Here is a 20,046-nt window from a genome sequence, read left to right on the forward strand (position 1 = left end):
CTTGTGTGTGCAGATAGTCAGATGTTTGTGTTGCTGCTTTCTGTAGCCTTGCTCGAACCTGCAGGCGAGTCACCGCTGATGTCCAGATCCAGATGTCGTCGGCGTAGATTGAAACACTCACTGTTTCGGGTAGGGATTCGGCCAGCCGAAGAAGGGCGAGGTTGAAAACAATAGGGCTTAGAACACCGCCTTGGAGAACGCCTCGGCGTGCGTAGTGGTTGGTAGTCGGACCATCTTCTGTACGCACGAACAAGGACCTCTGTGTCAAGTAGTTTCTGATCCATCGATACAGTCGCCCTCCTAGTGCGACTGTAAAAAGTGCGTCTAGAATGGTTTGATGGGAAACGTCGTAAGCGCCTTTCACGTCACTTAGAATGATGACACTATCAATCAATGAAGGACCTCGTCGAAAATCCGCCATTGAGTCAGGGTAAATTGTGTTCTGTTCAAGATACCATTCGAGACGCATGAGGATCATACATTCCATGAGTTTCCCGACGCAGCTGACAAGTGCTATAGGCCGATACGATGCCAGTTCGAGGGGTGACTTTCGTGTTTTTAGTAGCGGTACCAGGCGGCTGTGTTTCCATTCCTGTGGGACGACACTATCTCTCCATGAACTATTAAAAAGGCTGAGGAGTTCTCTTCGTGCTTCTTGACCTAGGTGGCGCAAATCAGTATATGTTATCCAACGGGGCCCTGGTGAAGACGAACACCTACAGAGCGCCATAGCAGCATCTAACTCTTCCATAGAGAATGGAGCGTCCATACTCGTGTCTCGTGGACCGGGGATGTAGCCTAAAGTCATGTCAAAGACTAAAACTGTGCCGCCGGCGACGTTCGCACAAAATTCCTCTGCAACTTCTATCTCTCGGCGGATTTGATAGAGAGCAAGGGCGTTGAAAGAGCGTCTTGCTGGGGGCTTGAGCTAAAACCGCGTAGGGTACGTCGCACATGTGATAATGTTTTGCGGGGGCCCAGTGACTCACTAAAGTATTTCCATCTTTGATCCGCTAGCTTATCAATTCGGCGCTTTATCTTCTTTTGCATGCGCCGAGCTTCTCTGAGGTGAAGAATTGATTTCGTGCGCCTGTACCTCCTTTCAGCTCCGCGGCATAGTGCACGAAGCCTTTACAACTCAATGTCATTCTCGGTTCGCTTTGATGAATGTGTGAAGCAATGTGTGCAATCTTGCATTGTGTCTGCAGTTATGTCTTCTAATTTGCATGCGATATGTTTCTTGCATGTGTCTTCTACACGATCTTGAAAGACTGACCAGTCGATTTGGCGAGATACAACCGGTAATGCGACGTCTAGTCCATCGATTCTCACATAGATTCTCACTTCCACGGGTTTCAATATCAGTGAGCCACTGCACGCTCGAAGTCAGGCAACGTGACACCAAAGTCAAGTCAAGGCAGCTGCTGTACGTTGTTCCTCGCAGAAATGTCGGGCTTCCGTCATTTAGAAGACACAGGTTGTGGCCTGATGCAAAGGATATTAGTGACCTGCCCCTCGAATTTATCCTGGAGCTTCCCGATATATGGTGGTGAGCGTTGAAGTCCCCTGTTATTATCCAAGGACCGGGAGTAGCAGCCATAATATTTTCTAGTCTTTTGCTATCAAACTGACTTGTTGGGAATAGGTAGACGCCAATAAGAGTAAAAAACAGCCTCTTCTTTTTTACAGTAACACAGACTCATTGGTTACCGTCATGTGGCGCTACGGGTGGGGAAAAATACGTAACGTCTTTGCGAATGTAAACCAGAACCTTACTACTACGGACACACATGGTTGAAAAAAAAGGTTCATATCCTGATAGTCTTATGGAGGCTGATAAGTTCGGTTCACAGATAACCAGTATAGGAAAGTGGTTGTCAAACACGAACTGTCGCAACTGCGAAATACGTGACCTCAGGCCTCTCGCATTCCATTGGAATATGGAGGCACTTTTGACATCATACCGGAACGATCGCTGTTGTTGTCGATGAGCCATGGTTCTGCTGTAGAAGCTCTCAAGCACTGGACTTCTGAAGGCTCGCAAGAACCGACTGATGGCATCCAGCACTTGCAACGCACTTCGAGCTGTGGGTGTCTGTAGCTTGTCCAGAAGAGCACGAGTAGCACTCATCAGAGAGCTGATTATGACAACAACTTGTTGATCCTGGTCCTACAATTTATCAGGAACAGACGAGGTATCCCTTGCTGTAGAACTCTGATTTCACTCGGTAGGGGCATGTAGCCTCGGGAGTGCAGGCCAAGCGTCAGCGGTCGAGCTGTTCGATGCACCTCTGTCCTTTGAGCTGACTGCGTTTCGCCTCGGTGGAAGAGCGGGTGGTAATGTACGTGGCTGGCGTTCTACAGATGCTTTGGAGGTTCTTGATTGACGTCGGCGACGTGATCGTCGTCGCTTAATATATGCTTCTGCTTCTCGGTGAGACGAGTGGTCTCTAACCATTTTTTTCAATATTGTCATTTCCTTTCGAATCAAAGGGCATTCCTTCGAGTATGCGTCGTGAGGGCCGCTGCAGTTTGTGTACTTCAGCACACTGGCCTCGCGCGTGGTAGTGGTGTGGGGCGCAGTGCAGCGAGAACAGACGGTAGTGATATTGCGCACACTACTCACATGGCCAAGCTTCTTGTACTTCCAGCAGTGTAGCGGTTTAGGTATAAGGGGCGAACTACGTGTCGAACGTGGCCCACTTTTACATGCGATGGGAGGGATTCGCCCTTAAATATGATCTTAACACACCGTGACGTGCCGAAACGGAACGCGTTTGTGATGACGGTGTTTTCTGTAGCCGGCTTGATTGAGATCGGCAGGTCGAGGTCGACAATGGTCTAGTCAACATCGTAAATTACGACAGTACTGACTTGTTCGCGCAGCGGAATATGAGAGCGGACGTTCAGTTTCGCGACTTTGCGCGAAGAATCCAACGCAGCCACGTGTTCTACGTTAATCGCTAGTATGTTCTTCCGGGTGTTCACTCTGATATCTTTAATTTCATTCGGAACCAGCGCCTCTAGATGTGAAGACACGGCTTGCCTGTTGAGGCGTCTCAGGTTGTCAGTGGCGAGAACTGGCGCGAACAGGATGGTGAGCACCTCGATAGTGTGCGAAGATCTCATGGTGGACTCACTCGAATTCGATGATGCGCTGAAAAGTCTTCGCTTTGCTTTACGACTCCGCACCAGCTTGAAGGTGTCGTCACAAGAATCTTCACTGCTGACATAGTAGTGCATCGTGTCGTCGCTGTCCGTGTCGCTCTCGGTGCCGCTGCGCTTCCTGGGGGCAACCGCGGCGGGCACTGCCGAGTCCGGCGGACGCGCGTGAGACTCCATCTTCATCGCAGTTAAGGAGGAAACAGAAGTTCAAGGCAGAGTCTAAGAAATTCACAAAATGAGTAGAGCTGGAAGACTCGGCCATTACAACAAGAAGTTTGAAAGTGAAGAGGCCATACAATATTAACATCAATAATCTTCCTCTAATTCAACCCTAGTCAAGTTAGCAAGAAAATGGGCACAAATCCAGAACACAAAAGAAAAATGGCAGAAATACAAAGAGGCTTACAAATACGTAACCAAAAGAAAAGAAAGATGAAGATCTAGACTACTATTTCAACTCTAACCTTCTATCCCAAAAGAAGTCCACAAATCGAGAACACATTGCAATTCAAAGCACACTTGGTTGCATAAAGAAATGCATTCCAGTTCAGTGAAGATGTCGTTTAATTAGAAAGCGGTTAGCAGTAATTTGTTCCATTCTTTCACTGTTTTATAGAACAAACTGTTGTTGTACGAGTTTGTTTTTGCAAAAGTCGGAGCCAATGTGTGTTGTGTGCCTTATTCGCCTGGTAGTAGCTTGCTGAATGTAATTCGGAAGGTTTAACGGGATTTTTCTTGAAACAAGTTTATGAAGGAAGACAAGTCAACTTATTTTCCGGCAAATCTGTAATGCATCTGGTGGTCTTGCATGAGCAAGGAAGGAGAGTCTAGTCTTCTATATTTACTGTACATAAATATTACCGCTTTTCTTTGAATACGTTCCAATTTCTTAGTGTCCTTCATTGTGCAGGGATCCGAGAGTACCGAAGCATATTCCAGCTTGGACCTTATGCATACATTATGCTCCAAAAGCTTTATATTCACAGGGGATTGTAAAGCTTTCTTCTAAGAAAACAATTTTTGAAAAGCAGAACTACAGATATTTGTGATATCTATGGACCATAATGAATTTTTTGTGAGGGTGACCCCTAAGTGCTTATAATTTCAACTTCGCAAATCGCACTCCTGCCAAGGTGATACGCGAATACGCTAGGACGTTTTTCCTTGGTGACGCGTAGAATTTTTTTCCCTGCTTAGCTCCATGCTCCACTCTGCACACCAATCATGAATTGCCTGGAGAGGCGCCTGTAGAGAATTATGGTTTTCCGCGCACAAAATATTTTTAAAAACAACACAGTCATCTGCAGATACTCTGACCGAAACATGATCGGGTAACACATTTAATTATTCATTTACATATATTAAAAACAACAAAGATCCCAGTACGCTCCCTGGGGAACTCCGCAGGTAACTAGTAGCATGCGGGATGAATAATTTTGCACTTGAACAAATTGTTGTCTGTCTTTAAGATACGCAGCAATCCCTACTACCATGTTGGGCGGTAGACCAATGTACCACAACTTCAAGAATAATTTACCCCGAAGCATGTTGTCAATAGCCGTACGAAAATCCAAGAACAAATCATTCACCTGGCCAGACATATCAAGAAAACTAGAAAATGTAGGAAGTGCTCAAAGTGCGTGACTGTAGACAGACCTTTTCTAAAACCGTGCTAGTAAACGGAAAATATCTCATGTACCACAAGACATTTCTGCAGCTGTCTTACAATAACAAGCTCCAACAACTTACAACACTGACTGGTGATATAAACTGGACGATAGTTAGCAACCAGCAAGCGACTCCCTTTTTTATGTTGTGCTACAATGTGCGCCTTTCTCCATTCACATAGTATATCCTATAATCTCAGGGATAAGGCAAAAATAACCGTAAGGAATCCAGAAACCTGCTCAGCATAATGCCTTATGAATAAATTAGGAATGCCAACTCGTTATCTAGCCTCCCTTACATTGATATTCAATGTTATCGCCAGAACACCCTCGCGTGTGATTACAATTTTATGTGTACAATCACACTCGGGTGCCCTCTTCTCAACTTTATGTAGCTTCGAAAATACACTTTGAAAGTACTGATTAAAATTTCCCGCTAAGCTGCAAGGGTTAGTTAATGTGCAGTCACCAACCATTATCTTCGCTCATTGTTTTCTAGTTTGGCCAAAAAATCGCCACAGTTTGAAAGGGTTGCTTTTAATAAATTTTTCCACTGTTACAAAAAGTTATGTCTAGCTTCTCTAATCTTAGTCAATAAGGTACTCCTAAGATTAGTTAAATGCTTTATTCCTGCTTTAGCTTTCTTTGTCAGTCGTTTTATTTTGCGCTTACAATGAATTATCTCTCTGAGAATTCATTGAATTTGAATGAAGTTTGAAAACACTTTTCAAAGGTGTAAAATTTTCATGCAGTATGTGACAGTAATACGAAACGTCTGAAATGCGCTTTCAACAGTACACATTGGACCGCAAAGGTTTGTATCCAAGTAGTCTATTATTGCCCCATCATGTGCTCGATCAAAATCCTTAACTACGTTTTTTTACGGCAGCTTCTTTCTGGCTAGCAAGAGCTATAGCCCAAGTGAAAAAAATTCAATTCATGGCCAGAGATTCCGGTCCTAACTGTCGCTTGTGCACCACCGAAAACCTTACTAAAGAACATAAGCTCAAGAATCGAATTCTTTCTTCACTTTCACTAGTTGTTCAAGGCTAAGAGAAATAATAATGTTAACAATTGAGTGTTCAGAAGCGGAACACCCGTAATTGAGATTGTTCCAATAATTATTAAGCAGATTCATGTCACCCATTGAGTATTAAGTTTCTGTCTTGTAGCTTTACAATTGCGTCATATAATTGCATCATGTAATCATCGTTAGCATCACGACTTCAATAAACTGTTACAAGAAAAAGCGTTATTCCGGACAACACCACTCTCAGGAATGAGCTCTCGTTATTTTGGTTTTGAATAAAACTCTACGTTTTCTTTATTCCTTTTTTTGCAATGACAGATACAACAGCGCCACGAGCGCCTCTGTCCCTTCTATACAATTGATAAGCTGGAGGAACTAGTTTGTCATCGCGAATCGACTCTGCCAACCATCTTTTTTATTTAAGATGCTGCGAGCATTCAGAGAAAGCAAACGTAACTGGCGAGGTTTTGATTGTTGACTAGAAGAAGATAATCTGTTTGAATTCGGCACTTATTTCCGCTTGTTGAACGTGTCATCCCACAGGAAAATTTTGTCACTTATTCGGAGTTCATCGCATGCAAGCGATAACTTTTTCTTGGCCTCTCTTTCGCGTTTAGGACTAGCCCCAAGCAAACTGCGTTGCAGTAAAACACGTTGTGGGGCTAGTTGGTGCATAGCGTTAAAAAATGAAGTGCCAGAGGTAACGGCACACGAAGGAGGAACAAAAGACAGGACGAGGCGCTACTTGCAACCAGTTGTCCCGTCTTGTCCTCTCTTTTGTCCTGTCTTGTCCTGTCTTGTCTTGTCCTGCCTTTTGTTCCTTCTTTGAGTGCCGTTACCGTTGACGCTTCATTTTTTGAAAACCTGCGTTCCCTTAGCGTGTCTGCGCAGTAATCCTGCTGAATGCATGTATACGTTCCTTTTAATTATTTTATTTCTTGCGTCAGCTTGCTTTTAGCGGAAATGCCGAAGGAAAGAATAACTGCCCGATTTGATATCGGCCTTCCTAGTGTATGAATTTGCGCAACAGACGAACAGGTAACGGCTATTTTGTCATGAAAAATGTGCTTTATAACTTTGTTTCAGAGGGTTGTTTCTGTTTCGTCAGGTATGTCTGGGAATCCAAAAACGATTAAGTTCAATTTGCGACTTCCTGCGACTTCTGCGTTTTTTCGTGCTGCGAGTAGAGATTCTCCCGAGTGTCCGTAACAGCTAGGCTTACAACTGCAATCGAGATAATCATTTCTGTATCTCACTTACTTTGCCTTCGAGGTCTGTTAAATGTGCACCAAAACTCCGTATGAGTCTCTCTGTATTCTCAAGACTTGTTTTAAGTCGGATATCTCTGGCCTAATAGACTGTTGACCTTCAACAACAGTCTGGAGCACTACACAGTTTTTCCACATCTCTGCAACCCAATAATTTACAAACACAATAACAATCGTATGGAGTACACAAGCATTTCCGTGGGCACGGCACAACAATGAGAAATCGGTTGACACTACGCAGACAGGGGCTAAAACTAGCCTCAAGTGTGAAAGCAAAACGCACGGTAAGCGATCTGCGCTCAGCCATTTCGCAGTGCTCACTGAACGCCTAAGCAGGGCCTTATAGTGACGTCACAGAGCAATGTATTCAAGCAAACAATGGAGCAGCCTCGATGACGTTGTAGATTAGTGCTTAGTCCGCATTGATTCTTGTAGCCATAGACGCTGGTAGCGGCGAAGATGAGGCAGAAGCAGGGAACAGCGCACCACCGATAGACAGCAGCAACGCCTGAAGGGTGAAAACAAAGCGCATGGTGGCAAGTGGTGGAATTTTGACGCTTGCAGTTTCCATATACGACAATGTGTGCTTTCTGTCTTTCTGTCTATGTTCGCAAATAGTTAACCAATACCCTCTTTATCAATTTAATGTGCTCGCTCCAATTTGTTCCTGAGATATTGCCGTTGTGTCAGCAAAAACGTATAGTTTCGATTGCTTTTATGTTGTTTAACCAAAATCATGTACTCCATACCCATCGACCTGCTTGGTGAACGTACTCTTCACTATAAATAAATAATAGATAAATAATATTAAATAAAGGGAAAATGAGACATCCACACAATCGCAGCAATTGTTACAAAGGTTGAAAGAATTGATCGCTTCCGATAAGTATTTATACACTGCTTTTACAATATGTGTACCCATTATGCGCAAGTATAAGTAATCCCTTTGAAGTAAATAGCACAATTGCGCTGGCTGCCACGTTGATGAGAATAAAATTTCCATAGCCAGCATAAAACAATTTTTTTCTTAATCTTTATACCATACCAACGCCACTGTTCTGTTTGCGTTTTGCGATTTTGTTATGTACATTTGACAGTGTTTTGAAATTTTATTACATTTTTTGTTGTTGATTTTCATTACCATAATTTTAAGATAGCCTGCCCTCTATGTAGCCAAATCTACCCTTATATCAGAGATAGTAATAAAGATGAAAAAAGATATCAATACTCTACAGGGATTTTTGTACGAGGCAGAACTTCTATGAACACGTTAATGTGCCCTGCAACTAAGGGGCATTTCAAGCGGCAAAGTTTTTGGTTATAGCCAGATTACAAGTTCTTGACCTTTATGCTATTTTCTGTCCATTTTTTGCAGAGAGTGCTGTACAGGTTTCGAGACGAACGCCTAAAGAAGTTCACTGACTTCCTTCTATCCATAAGGTCGATCAAAATGTCCGCCCTCGAAGGTGTATTTAAGAAAAGCCTTCTTCATCTGAGATTAAAGGAAATTAACCAAGCCTACCATGTCAACACTCTGGATATGCTTCTCGAAACATTGTTTAGTGCGTCGAGCACGCTGGTAAGAGAGACGTACAATGTTCTTAAAGAATGTGCAAAGAAACGCCTATTAAGCGTGCGCGTGTTATGTTATTATAAAGAGTTGCGCCTTTTAGAGTGAATGACATGTGCGAACTTATTGCCGTTTATAGCTTTGCTTAGAAAAAAAGGGGAAATGGACAGATCAGGCCCTCCTGATGGTAAGACATGTAAAACGCTAAATTTGTTAGCTAAGGGCTGAGCTAAACTTGATCCATGTTTATTTCGACTGCAAAAAAGAAAAGAGTCGAGTGTGAATACTCTTAGTCTTTCTTGAGTGCAACTTGCTACCTGAATACGATATTTCAGAAAAAGAAATTGAAAACTAGGGTACATCTTCGTATTTCTGCGTATGTGTAACTCCACATGATGAAAGTATATCAGAATTTTATAGATTCCACTAATCAAATTTAGCATGTTACTCTCCCCTTTGTATGGGATGTTTACTTAATTTACTTGAATTTTGCATACTTTCGATTCACGATATGTGTCTTCTGTGATTATATCTGTGTACGAATTTAGCGCACTTCAGGTGGCATAGTGCATTTCAGGTGGCATAACGCACACAATGCGTGAAGTTATGAGGCCAGCATTTGTGCAATGTTACTGTTGTGAAGTTATTGCTTATATATTTTGTTGTTTTGATTGTAGACAATGGTTGCAAGAATAGATTGAAATTTGCTCGCAAGCGCCCTGAATTTTGTTCTCTTTTAAATTTGAATTGTGAGAAATATGATCCTAATTATTTCAGTTGAAGTACATGTCCGCACCTTTGTGCTACGTGAGAGTAAATGCGAGGGTTTGAGTTGCACCTTTATTCTAATTGACTAAAGAAACATAGCAATACGAGCTCTTCGAAAAAAAAAAACATTTAGCGTTCCTTGAGTTGTTAGTTACGCCTAGTGCTTAGCAAGGGGCTTATCGAATATATTCATTTTCACTGCCACTATTGAAGATTAATGCTTTTCTCGTGACGCCGTCAAGCGCTCACATACAATTACAATTGCAATCAAAATCTGCTGGTCTCATTGGTTTACATGAAAGTTTACTATAAAGTTCACGAATTTTATTATTCTTTGGTATGAATGAGCTTTGTGTGTGCTCCTGTGACAATGTTAATTTGGCCTTATTGCTATTGAAATTTAGCCCACTGCTGTGATAATCTGGATCCAGTGCCCCAAATATCTACGTTTATAGCAACGAGGGATCAGCGATGCATTTGTATTGCCGCTATTTCTTAAGAAAACGACACCTATTCTGACATTCAAATTAGGCTGTGGAAACTAATGGTAGGTCGTTACGATTGTGTTTCAAAGTATACACATTATCGTAAAAACTAGAACATTGGTCGAATTTCCAAAAAAAAAATTATAATTGCAGAAGTGTCCCGTCGTCTTATAAAGCTTCTTTTGGCAAAATTTCATTTATCATCTGGCCTCTATATGGCAAGAAAAAAAAACAAAAAAAACCAACTGGGTCTCCATCTTTGTTGCGTTCGGAACGTGCGAACTTGTGGAAACTGTGTGGAAACTGTGTCCAAGCTGTGCACAAACTGTGTGCAAACGTGCGTTACGTGCAAAGTGAGGAAGTATCGGCGTCATTTTAGCGGTGCAATAAATATTGGCAGTTTCGTGTGAAGGGGCGAAGCACCGACCGAAAAACCAAGGTTTAACGTTGCGCTCGAGTTTCTCGGACGGTGTTTTAACTGTACACGGGTCCGTTGTAATACGGACGCGACCCGAGAGGCTGCTCCGTGTATGTTCTGTAATGACATCGCACAGGTACCATCAGGCAGCCCGTAAAGAGCCGCGTCCGTAAAGTTACATCGCTTTCAGGTTTGAAGCGCTGATATGGTTCTGAACTTCTAGTATTTATTAGTCTAAAATATTTAAGATAAAGGGCAGGTGCTGTGGATGTTATGTTTCTGGACACTTGCTTGTTGGCTACCATTCACGAATTTCCGAGGAATATTTAAGCCTGGAATGTAACACCTGGCTTGAGAAACTTAGGTGACTGAATAGTGTAGCGATATAACCCGCATGCAATGCATGGATAAGCATGTATCATACTTATACCTAAATACATGCGGAGCCCTATAACAACAATGATGGCGACTACGATGGTGGAAATTCGCATGGAGTGTCCGTATAATGTCTGCTGCAATGTAAACGATGCTATAGAAAGCGCGGAAACGAACGGCCGGGAGCATGGTGGCACCGCACCGTTAGGTTTCCGTGAACAAAAAGTGAAACTGCAACAACGGTGGGTGCAACGGGTAATGGGCTTTACCTGAAAAGTTCGTTCAGCGAAGGTTACGCTAACTTCAAGACGACATGGGACGATTTATTCTCGAACATCGTGCCCACGGACTACGGACCAGGACTAATCAGCGGCGCGGAAGAGGTCCCGTCGGCGACCGCGGTGTGCGAACGCGATGCAATACACCGAAGCTGCTAATGATGGGAGCTAGACCATCAGAACGAGAGAATCGCCGGCAGTCATGCGAGGACGCCTAGAGCCAGCTGCACTGATCGCCAGCGTGCACCTTTCCGGACGAAACTCCTAATCGTTAATGTGCCGTCTTAGTCTCCGACGATAAATGAGCGCAATTATCAAATAGAGTATGTTCTGTAGTGAACCAACTCCAGTAAAAAAATGCTTTTCGCTACCTTATTCATCTCAAAGCCAAGTAACATTGCTGGTCGGCTTAAATCCAGTTTTTTGTTTCGGCATCATAGCTAGCCTGCGCCTTTTGCATTTGAACAATCTGTTGAAATTATCCACATTCGCGTTAGATTTGCCATGCACGCGGCGCATAAGTATTTAGTCCAGAATTATTTTACGGCTGTGTTCTGAATTGCTAAATTGTTTGCATAAAAATAAAGGTAGCCTCGTGTAAGTGGAGTTCATTTTAGGATGTTACAGGTGTAAGTCCGAAGCACCCACACAAATTGTGCGTTTGACTAATGGACCTTTGTTCATTTACCTTTGATCCTTACTACTTTCTGATACGGCTTGTGTAGTAGTGCTTACCTTTCATAACAGTTTTTGAGCGTCTTTAATCATTCTACCTATGCGCATGTTTCCGGAGTAGGGGTATGCACATTCTGCACTTTGGCATGCGTTCCACTTCAGTTTACACCAACATCATGCACTATGGTGCTGACAAAAATAGACATTTTCTTGCCACATCATGCAGATGATTCTATTCATAAAGCCTTCTAACCGTAGTAATTTAAGATTTGATAGTCAAGTGCGCTTTGCGAACAAGTGTCTCGTTATCCAAAGCCAATGGCAATGGCGTTGTTGAACCAACTTCAGTAACTCAAAGCAAATTTAAGTAGCAGTTGTACGAGCGTCGAGCGCCCCACAGGTGAGTGCTCTGTATAAATATCATAGTAACACACGATAAGTACCCTTCTTCTCGTTCTGGTCGCATATTATGTGCTTTGTTCATGCGCGGTGATGTCGTGGCGTAATTTTTTTTCCGTGTACCCGGGGCGAACCATTGCACGGAAGTCACTACCTTGTGTTTTCTGTTTTCCAGATGATAATCATTGCATTTGGAACGTTGACTTTTACGAAGCCAGAGGCCATTTTCACTCCTGCTGCCATGTTTTCATGTGTATACACTCTCACAATAATGGAGACTTTGTCAACAGGTGCTCCGCACGTCATCAGGCTAAAAAGCCCGGTGAGTTTATGCTATTTTCAGTATATCTACGATAACGACATATTCTAAGTCTTTACCCGTTAGAGTATACCGCGCAATTCCGGGGCTGGGATGAAAATTGTTCGAGAAATAAAAAATCTGCAACGAGTATTTCCGGGCTTTTGATGACTTTGGCTTATTGGCCGCTTTCTACAATAACTGCAGATGGAGCTCTAGTCTTCACGAAATGCGTTACATGATGCAAAGATTGCCACTTATGAATTTCTTTTCGGATCAAAAATTCAAAAGGACCAGTAATATACCTTAAAAAAGGCGTTTACGGAGTCGCGCAGAGGCGTTTCAGAGGGTGATTTACATTTGGAAACCCGGAACAAGTTACGGCGCTTGGCTCTGGTGTATTTTTTTAGTGCTTCATTCGGTGCAGGTTCGTGTTCTTTCGCCAAATTTTCTAAGCATTGCTCCATGGGGATTACCTATTATGTCCGCGTCGTTGAAGGATTGATTTCAGCAAAAAAATGACAAAACATTGCATGCCTTTGGCGTATTGAAGCAACTATAGGTATGGTCGTTCCCTTTCGTGCTAACATTAGCACTCAACGCTGTGCTTTTTTGCACGTTACACTTTCTTGTTAGAAACTAAGAATTTAATATGAACAACTTCCAAATTGGCATGGCATTTAAAGTGCCCGGAAACATAGGTGAAAGCTTATTGAAGTCGAGAAAAAAAGAGAATAATTTACATGGACAGCGGTTTTGTCATATATACGGCTCAGTTTTTGTTGTTAATAAGTGCTTTGAATCAACGTTTCCATATTTTGCAGCTTGAACAACCATGTCGAATGAACTGCAGAGGTGCATAACTACTGTACAAATGGTTTCTAATGGCCAAACTGCACGTAAATGCGGAAGTGCTTAGAGTACTTGAAGGGTTGCGGAAACCTGTCAAGTTGTGAAATTGTACATACTCCATAGCTTTTTGCGCTGGTGCTTCCCACGGTCATTGCCCTAGAATTTTATTGCGATCGCAGTTATATGTGCTGTGCAGGCGAATTGCTGCCGTGGCCGCCGCCGGCGGCGTCAGCGTGAGGTTCCGTATAAAGTCCAAGGGTGATGAAATTGTCGCCGCGCGCCGTGTGCTGTACGTGCGAATCAAAGCGCGTGAGAGTGAGCCGGCGATCGCGGTTCAATCTCGCGCACACAAAGGAGGAAAGCGGGGAAGAAGCACGCCGCCCTCCTGCGCACGCGAGGATCCGAAAGGAGGGTAGAGAGGGGGAGCGCGTTTCACGCCAGGCGGCCCGGGCAGCTGCGCGCGCCCGTCCGGGCCGCTGTATCTTGAAAGTCATCTGTGGAGAGCCGGGGAAGGGTTCGCCGCGCGCAGTCCTTTCGCAGCTTATGTTGAATTCCAATGGCGGAGTCGGAGCAAGTTTTCCTGCTCGTTTGGGAGCAAGTTTGTTCCAATGACAGAGTGAGGGAGGGAGTAAGGTGTTCCAATGAGAGAGTCGGAGTAGATTCAGAGCGGGAGTAACTCCGTGGAGCAGAAAAAAATGCACCGCCAAAATCGGCGGAGTGGACCAGGACTCTGCGTGACGCATTTCCTTTACCACGTTTGTCTGCTGGGAGGCGCCACCGGTCACGACTCGCGAGGAAGCAAAGGCTGCTGCACGCTTGACGAGATATCCATTCCGCACTTTTTAAAAAAACGAGGTGAACGACGCTGAAGCGACAAGTGACCGGTGCGGCGGTGCTGGGAGCAAACAGCGGAAGAAAATGACAACACGCAAGGTATCCTGGGTAACTCGGCGATAGAAGTTCCGCTTCCGCCTTGCTCCGGCGGCGCAGGTTGTGTTCCACTCGTGGATTCGGAGGCGTTGCTCTACGCCAGAGTCGAGTGCTCGCTCGCGGAGTCCGTCGGCCACTCCGACTCCGCCATTGGAATTACACATTAGTTCACGTTGATGTGAGACGTAGCACGTAGGTCAATTCGCTCGCTGCTGCTGCCAAGCTTTCACTCCCGCGTTTTGACATCGAGTTTCCGCGGCGACCGAGTGAGGTGTGTCCATATTTGCTTGTGCGCGCGTCACACCATGCTTGATAATTTAGTTCGGCTATGTTTACAAGAGTATACAGCCTATGAAGCTAGCATAGTTACTTCGTATAGCCAGAGTCCACTAATTTGCTATCACAATCGATGCTTCGACTTTTGGGCGAAACTGCGACTTTTTGTCCCTGCAACCGATCTTGTGTCGAGTTTATTTCATGCTACCAAATGAAAGGGACGCTGGACGTCGTAATCAGGACAAAACCACAGAATCTCTTCGACAGTATCTCTACACCGATTAGATTCGAGTGCAGGTACATGTGCAGCCGACTACGTTTCACAAGAAGCGGCGGAATTGCAGTGTCGATGGCGCTGAAGCCCAGATGGACTTTCATTATTTTGTGATCATTGTAACATTATATCCACTTTGCTTTTATGTATTCACAGTTGAGAGCGATTGGTGCTATTGTAGCTTCACAATTGAATTTATCATTGCATAAATTTTGTAGTATATTAACAATGCCCTATTTTGTTGTTTCCAGGCGTTCCGGAGCTGTAGAAGATTAATGGCCTTTTTAAAAGAGGAAGAGTACAGTAGGGTGGAAGCTGAAAACCGACATTCTCGTAACGTCAAAGGTATTAATTATGCTTTTCAATCTTACACGTGTTTAGAGGATGTCCGAAAGAATACCAAAAGAACACGTTGCTTAAGGAATGAAACAGCGGAAACAAACTGTTAATTACTGATCATGGAACGGAGTACGCCTCTTGCAAGTGCTTTGCTCCTGTAGAAAGCTTATGCATGTGTTTTATTTCTAGGATGGGGTAAACAGTTTTATGCTCTCTAAACTGAGGCGCGGAGTTGAATAAGTGAATTGTAATATGACAAATAGAAAAATACAATGACGCGCGTAATGGAGAAACTATGGTTGAGCAGATTGGCCCCAGAGGTAAATTCAAACGGCCGAATTTAGGAGGACAGCCTCTTCACTGACGGCATACCAGTACGTGCGAGCAAATTGTTCTAGCGGGCTCTGTCCGCTAGTGACCAGACAGAAACCTCGGAGCTTATGCAGCGGGTGACCTCGGTATATGCGACTACTTTGATTGAATCTCTTGCTTGTTGAACGCGATGCTCGACGTGCTGTGCTTTGTAAGCAATGACGTAAGAATAGTATTTTATTGCTCTTAATGCTTGCACCCAGAGCTAACTTGCTCATCAAAAGCGTGGCAACTTGGGCGAGTTGGTATGTCATGATTTTGTTAGGCTTGTAGCGCAGCTGAGGACGAGCGAAAAAGGAAGGTGGAAGGGGTAATGAAAAGGAACGGAGAACAGGGTGAGCGCTACCCTGTACTCTGTTCCTTTTCGTTACCCTTTCTTTTTTGCTCGTTCTGAGCTGCGCTACAAGCCTAAAGAAGTCATAACTTGCTCATGCTCTTTGAGTTGTCTATTTGATTCGATTATGAATAAAAAAAATGTGATGTGACTGCAGAATAACTGAATACTTGATTACTTCGTAATTATGAAGGCCTTCTTCAAAATGCAGAAATTAACTTTCGAATTCCTTAACTTTCTTTAAGTGGAATCTACAGCACCTGCAAATAACATTATGTAACTCATGAATTTATCGAGATTCCATCATAACTTTTATTTGAAGGCGTAGGCGTACAGGAGCAGTTCAAAAGCACTGCACAAGCAAAAATACAAGAGCAACAGAGAAACTCCGAAAGCGTGTGCGCATGTTTCCTTACATGTCTTGTCCTAGTGACACCGTTCAGGGAAACGAAAGTTGCCTATTCAACGACAAGCGAAGAAATTCTGTTCAATTTAGCTAGGATAAAAAAAAAATTTTCTTCTTTCGAGAGAAGCAGGCATAAAGAGAAGGGTCAAAGTTACAGCACTGTGGTTAGACAGCACCAAACTTATGTGGGGCCTTGTCCATACATGATAAGCACATTACTGGTAGTTGAGCAGCCATTAAGTCGAAAATTTCAGCTTTAGCCACAACTAAATCTCATCATAGACATAGGGGTGCATGTGTTATTTACTCACAATTATTGACAAGTGACCTGGCTAGAGCGGCACAATCATATGAGTTCTTTTGTGTAACCGCGTAGGAAAAAACTTGATAGGCTCCCCACCAAATGCTTCTCGCCGAAGGTTCCAGCCGGTCCAATTGTTTTTCCCCGCTTAGCAGGTCAGTCCCCACGCTTCTGATTCTGATGAGATGTTTCTGCGTGTTCCTGTCTTCGTGTGCTTTGTTGCTTCGTGTATGGCAGTGACGTGCTAAATCTGCGAAAACAGGCTCATAGCCAGGACAGAACAAGGAGAAATAAGCTTTGCGAAAGCTTTAGATAGATGGAACTTTAAAGGTTACCTTTTTGTTTTGTGGTGCTGGCAGGTGCCGCCGCGCCATAAAAGATATTTTATATGGGCAGCGTTTCCTTCATGACGCGAGAGAGCTATTCTACAGCTCTTCTCAGTCAGTTATGAAGCCTCATATTTCATTTTACTTATCTATCCCTTTTTATCAACCTGCAAGTGAAGGCCGATTGCTGCTTGTTTTTTCTCATCTGCAGGTCAATTTAGGTCGAAACGAAACTATACATTGCTGTTTGGCTTGCATACAGCAGTCGCAAATATAATCTACTTTTCAATTTTTGGCATGCAGCAATTTGTCATGAAGCACCAAATTTAAGCCAGGAAATGAAGAACACCGTGTTATGACTGCCACCTGGTTACTAATTACGTGATGGCTTCTATGCGGAGTGCACATGCTCAGGAATTGTTTGCCCTCTGATACGCAATCTCATGTCGCGTTTGTTAGGCAAATTGTAATATACTGCTTGAAAACCTTGAAGAAAACTTGAGATGATGGTATACACTATATGGCTCGGTCGCGCACATGAACAGCACATTTAGTCTTAACTGAGATAGAGAGAGAGAGTAGATGAAGGAAAGGAAGTCATAGCAGAGAGGTTAATTAGAATTTGTAGAGCTTGCTGCACAGTCATGGAACTGATGGCGAGGTGAGACAATTTCGGCAGTACAAGTTCATATAAAATACCCAGAAATTCTGTATTATGAACGAATAAAATGAAGCAGAACAAACGTACACTCAAAACGGACCGAAAAAGAAACCACAAACGTTCTTTTAAAGAGCATAGCTGAAGGGACCACGTATCAATACTTTACAGTCGGCGAGGTCACATTGAAGGACTGCTCTTTCGCTTGGGCCAAGAGGGACAAACAAGTTGACGATCCTGTCTTGGATGATATTAACCTGCAAATTGAGCCCGGCTCGTTCGTTGGCATCGTGGGCCCAGTGGGCAGCGGCAAGTCTTCCCTCCTGTCAGCCATCGTTGGAGACATGAGACAGCTGAGTGGCGCTGTCTCTCTCAACGTGAGTTCATACGTGAAGACTGTGATAAGAAGGTGGCACGTTGTACCACCACTGCCTGACTCCCTGCTCGAAAGGTATCTGTAGCTTGATGCGGCGGCCGAAACTGGCACATTAGCTTGCTACGTCAAGCTCAGTAGCAGAACGACGTGACCACGAAAACAGCTTGGTTGGTCAAGAGGAAAAAAGGGATAAATTATTCTCGATAATAACCTCTTACTGTGTGGCAGGACCCTCTCATGCTCCTTTTTCACGATACAAAACGCAATTTACCTAAAGCAGTAGCCAATCACTTTAATGAACATCGTGATATATTTGAGAAAACAAGGCTCTATATATTACAAACAAATTTCTGTTCACCTCGCGAAAAGAAATATACGGGATTATACCTTATGCACAAGTTTAATTGCCTACCCCCACAGTCAGTTTTGCACGTGGCAACTTGGAATCTTTAAAAGCGGTAACTTAAATCTGAAATTCTCATATCAACTAAGGCACAGAACACATTATGCCACCAGCTAAGCTTAATTCATAGCGTCACCTATTCCTCCATATATAAAAAAATTCCTTTCTACTATTCAATTTATATACTCTTTCATGATTTTTCGTTTATATCGACTGTACGAATCCCTTTTCACAAATACATCTGTCCCCGTCCGCGTCTGCGCACGTTACCCTCCTATTTGTTATTCTGATTTCGGTTTCCCCCTCTTTTTTGTCTGTTTTTCGTTATATATCTTTTTTAAACACCCTCACCAATACATTCGAAAGCCTCAGACGCCATTATACCTTCTCGGCACCTCAGCCACACAGGGTATCGCCATTTCTGTATAGCACCATAACGACACCCACGTTGAGTTACTGGGGCTAACGTCCCTTGAAAGACCATGCGGCTGCCTTGCAGTTACCCCATGCATTGCACCCCTGACTCCTTGTCGCCATCTTAACTCTTTCGATGCATTGCTCGATGCTCGCTGCATTGCTGCTACGCTACTTAGGTCACTCTTTCAACTGATGTCTTTCTGGGTCTTTTTTGTTGTTCGCGCACTGACCGCCTGACCGGCGCTTCTAAAACCATAAAAACATGCCGCCAACAACACCCCGGAATGCTCCCTAACCTGTCGCTTCCCCAACAACCCCCTCCCCCCCTCTCTTCGACGAATGCCCGTCTTTTTCTTTTCTTGTTCTTTCTTTTTTTCGGGGTCGCCCCTTTGTTTCTTTCTCTCCTTGTCTTTCTTTTATTTTCTCCTCGCCTTCCCACTCTCCCGCTCTTGTCTCCGCATTTAGGGAACCACGCTCACAGACGTCAAGCGACAGCGCTCAATCTCGTTGAAGCCTCTCCCTTTACAACCAGCCGTCACCGACAGTAACCGCACGTGACGTCACTGCACTAAGCTTTTAACACTAACAAGCCGAGGATGACGAGGCCGCCTTTCACTGAAATAGGTTCTCCTATCGAAACGTTGGCCCGCCTTTCTGAGGCACATTGTTTCTGTTGATAACCTTTATACCACAGTGCGGTAATCCATCTGTCAGCCTCTTTCTTGATTTTTTACGAAAGGTGTGGTGTCAAAAACAAGGAGAGGAATGCAAAACGAAATTTTCCTCTACCGTACAGCCTGAAAGCACTACTATTACGGATGTTGGTTAGACTGTTACATTTGACTGCTGAGCTAACATTCTCTTCTCGCTCCCAAAGTTTGCAGAAGTATAGGTAATTACTACGTGATTTTTCAATGCTTGTTAATATTTGACGCAGGCGCACTAATGTTTCTCGGAGTAAAACAACGTATTTCCCACCACGTCCTTCAAGATTAGGGACAAAGCAGAAGTAAATGAAAATGCTTTCAGTTGCAAGAAATAGGTTTCGATATTTGTGTTCCGGTATTTAATATATAACACACATTTTGTTTTATTTATTGGCAAACAGGTGTCCTTTTTTTGCTCCTTTAAGTGCTCGAGTATTTCCTCGATGCTGACTGGAATAGTTCATCATTAAAGGCGCTTTGTATGAGCAGTTCCGTCGATTCGCTGTTCATTTCTTTACAGGGCTCAATCGGTATTGTGTCTCAAGCGCCACAGATATTAAACATGTCTATACGAGACAATATAATCTTCGGGCGGAAGTTTGATGAGTTGTACTACGCGAAAGTTGTGGAAGCTTGCCAGCTCTGTCGTGACATCAACATGATGCCAGCAGGAGACCTC

General features: G+C 43.7%; 1 protein-coding gene across 5 annotated transcripts in view; it reads left to right on the plus strand.

Annotated features, from left to right (window-relative positions):
* The window catches only part of LOC135897060 (multidrug resistance protein mrp-7-like), a 139,331-nt gene that overhangs the window by 67,042 nt on the left and 52,243 nt on the right, over positions 1 to 20,046 (plus strand). For all 5 annotated transcript variants that reach the window (XM_070538591.1, XM_070538592.1, XM_070538590.1 and 2 more), the window contains 5 exons: positions 8,506 to 8,709; positions 12,274 to 12,420; positions 14,980 to 15,073; positions 17,636 to 17,841; positions 19,888 to 20,046. The exon at positions 19,888 to 20,046 is cut by the window's right edge and continues 18 nt beyond it. In XM_070538591.1, the coding sequence (XP_070394692.1) occupies positions 8,506 to 8,709; positions 12,274 to 12,420; positions 14,980 to 15,073; positions 17,636 to 17,841; positions 19,888 to 20,046 (810 nt within the window). The remainder of the gene's footprint in view (positions 1 to 8,505; positions 8,710 to 12,273; positions 12,421 to 14,979; positions 15,074 to 17,635; positions 17,842 to 19,887) is intronic.

The sequence above is a fragment of the Dermacentor albipictus genome, chromosome 5 (genome assembly GCF_038994185.2).
Source record: "Dermacentor albipictus isolate Rhodes 1998 colony chromosome 5, USDA_Dalb.pri_finalv2, whole genome shotgun sequence".
NCBI lineage: Eukaryota > Metazoa > Arthropoda > Arachnida > Ixodida > Ixodidae > Dermacentor > Dermacentor albipictus.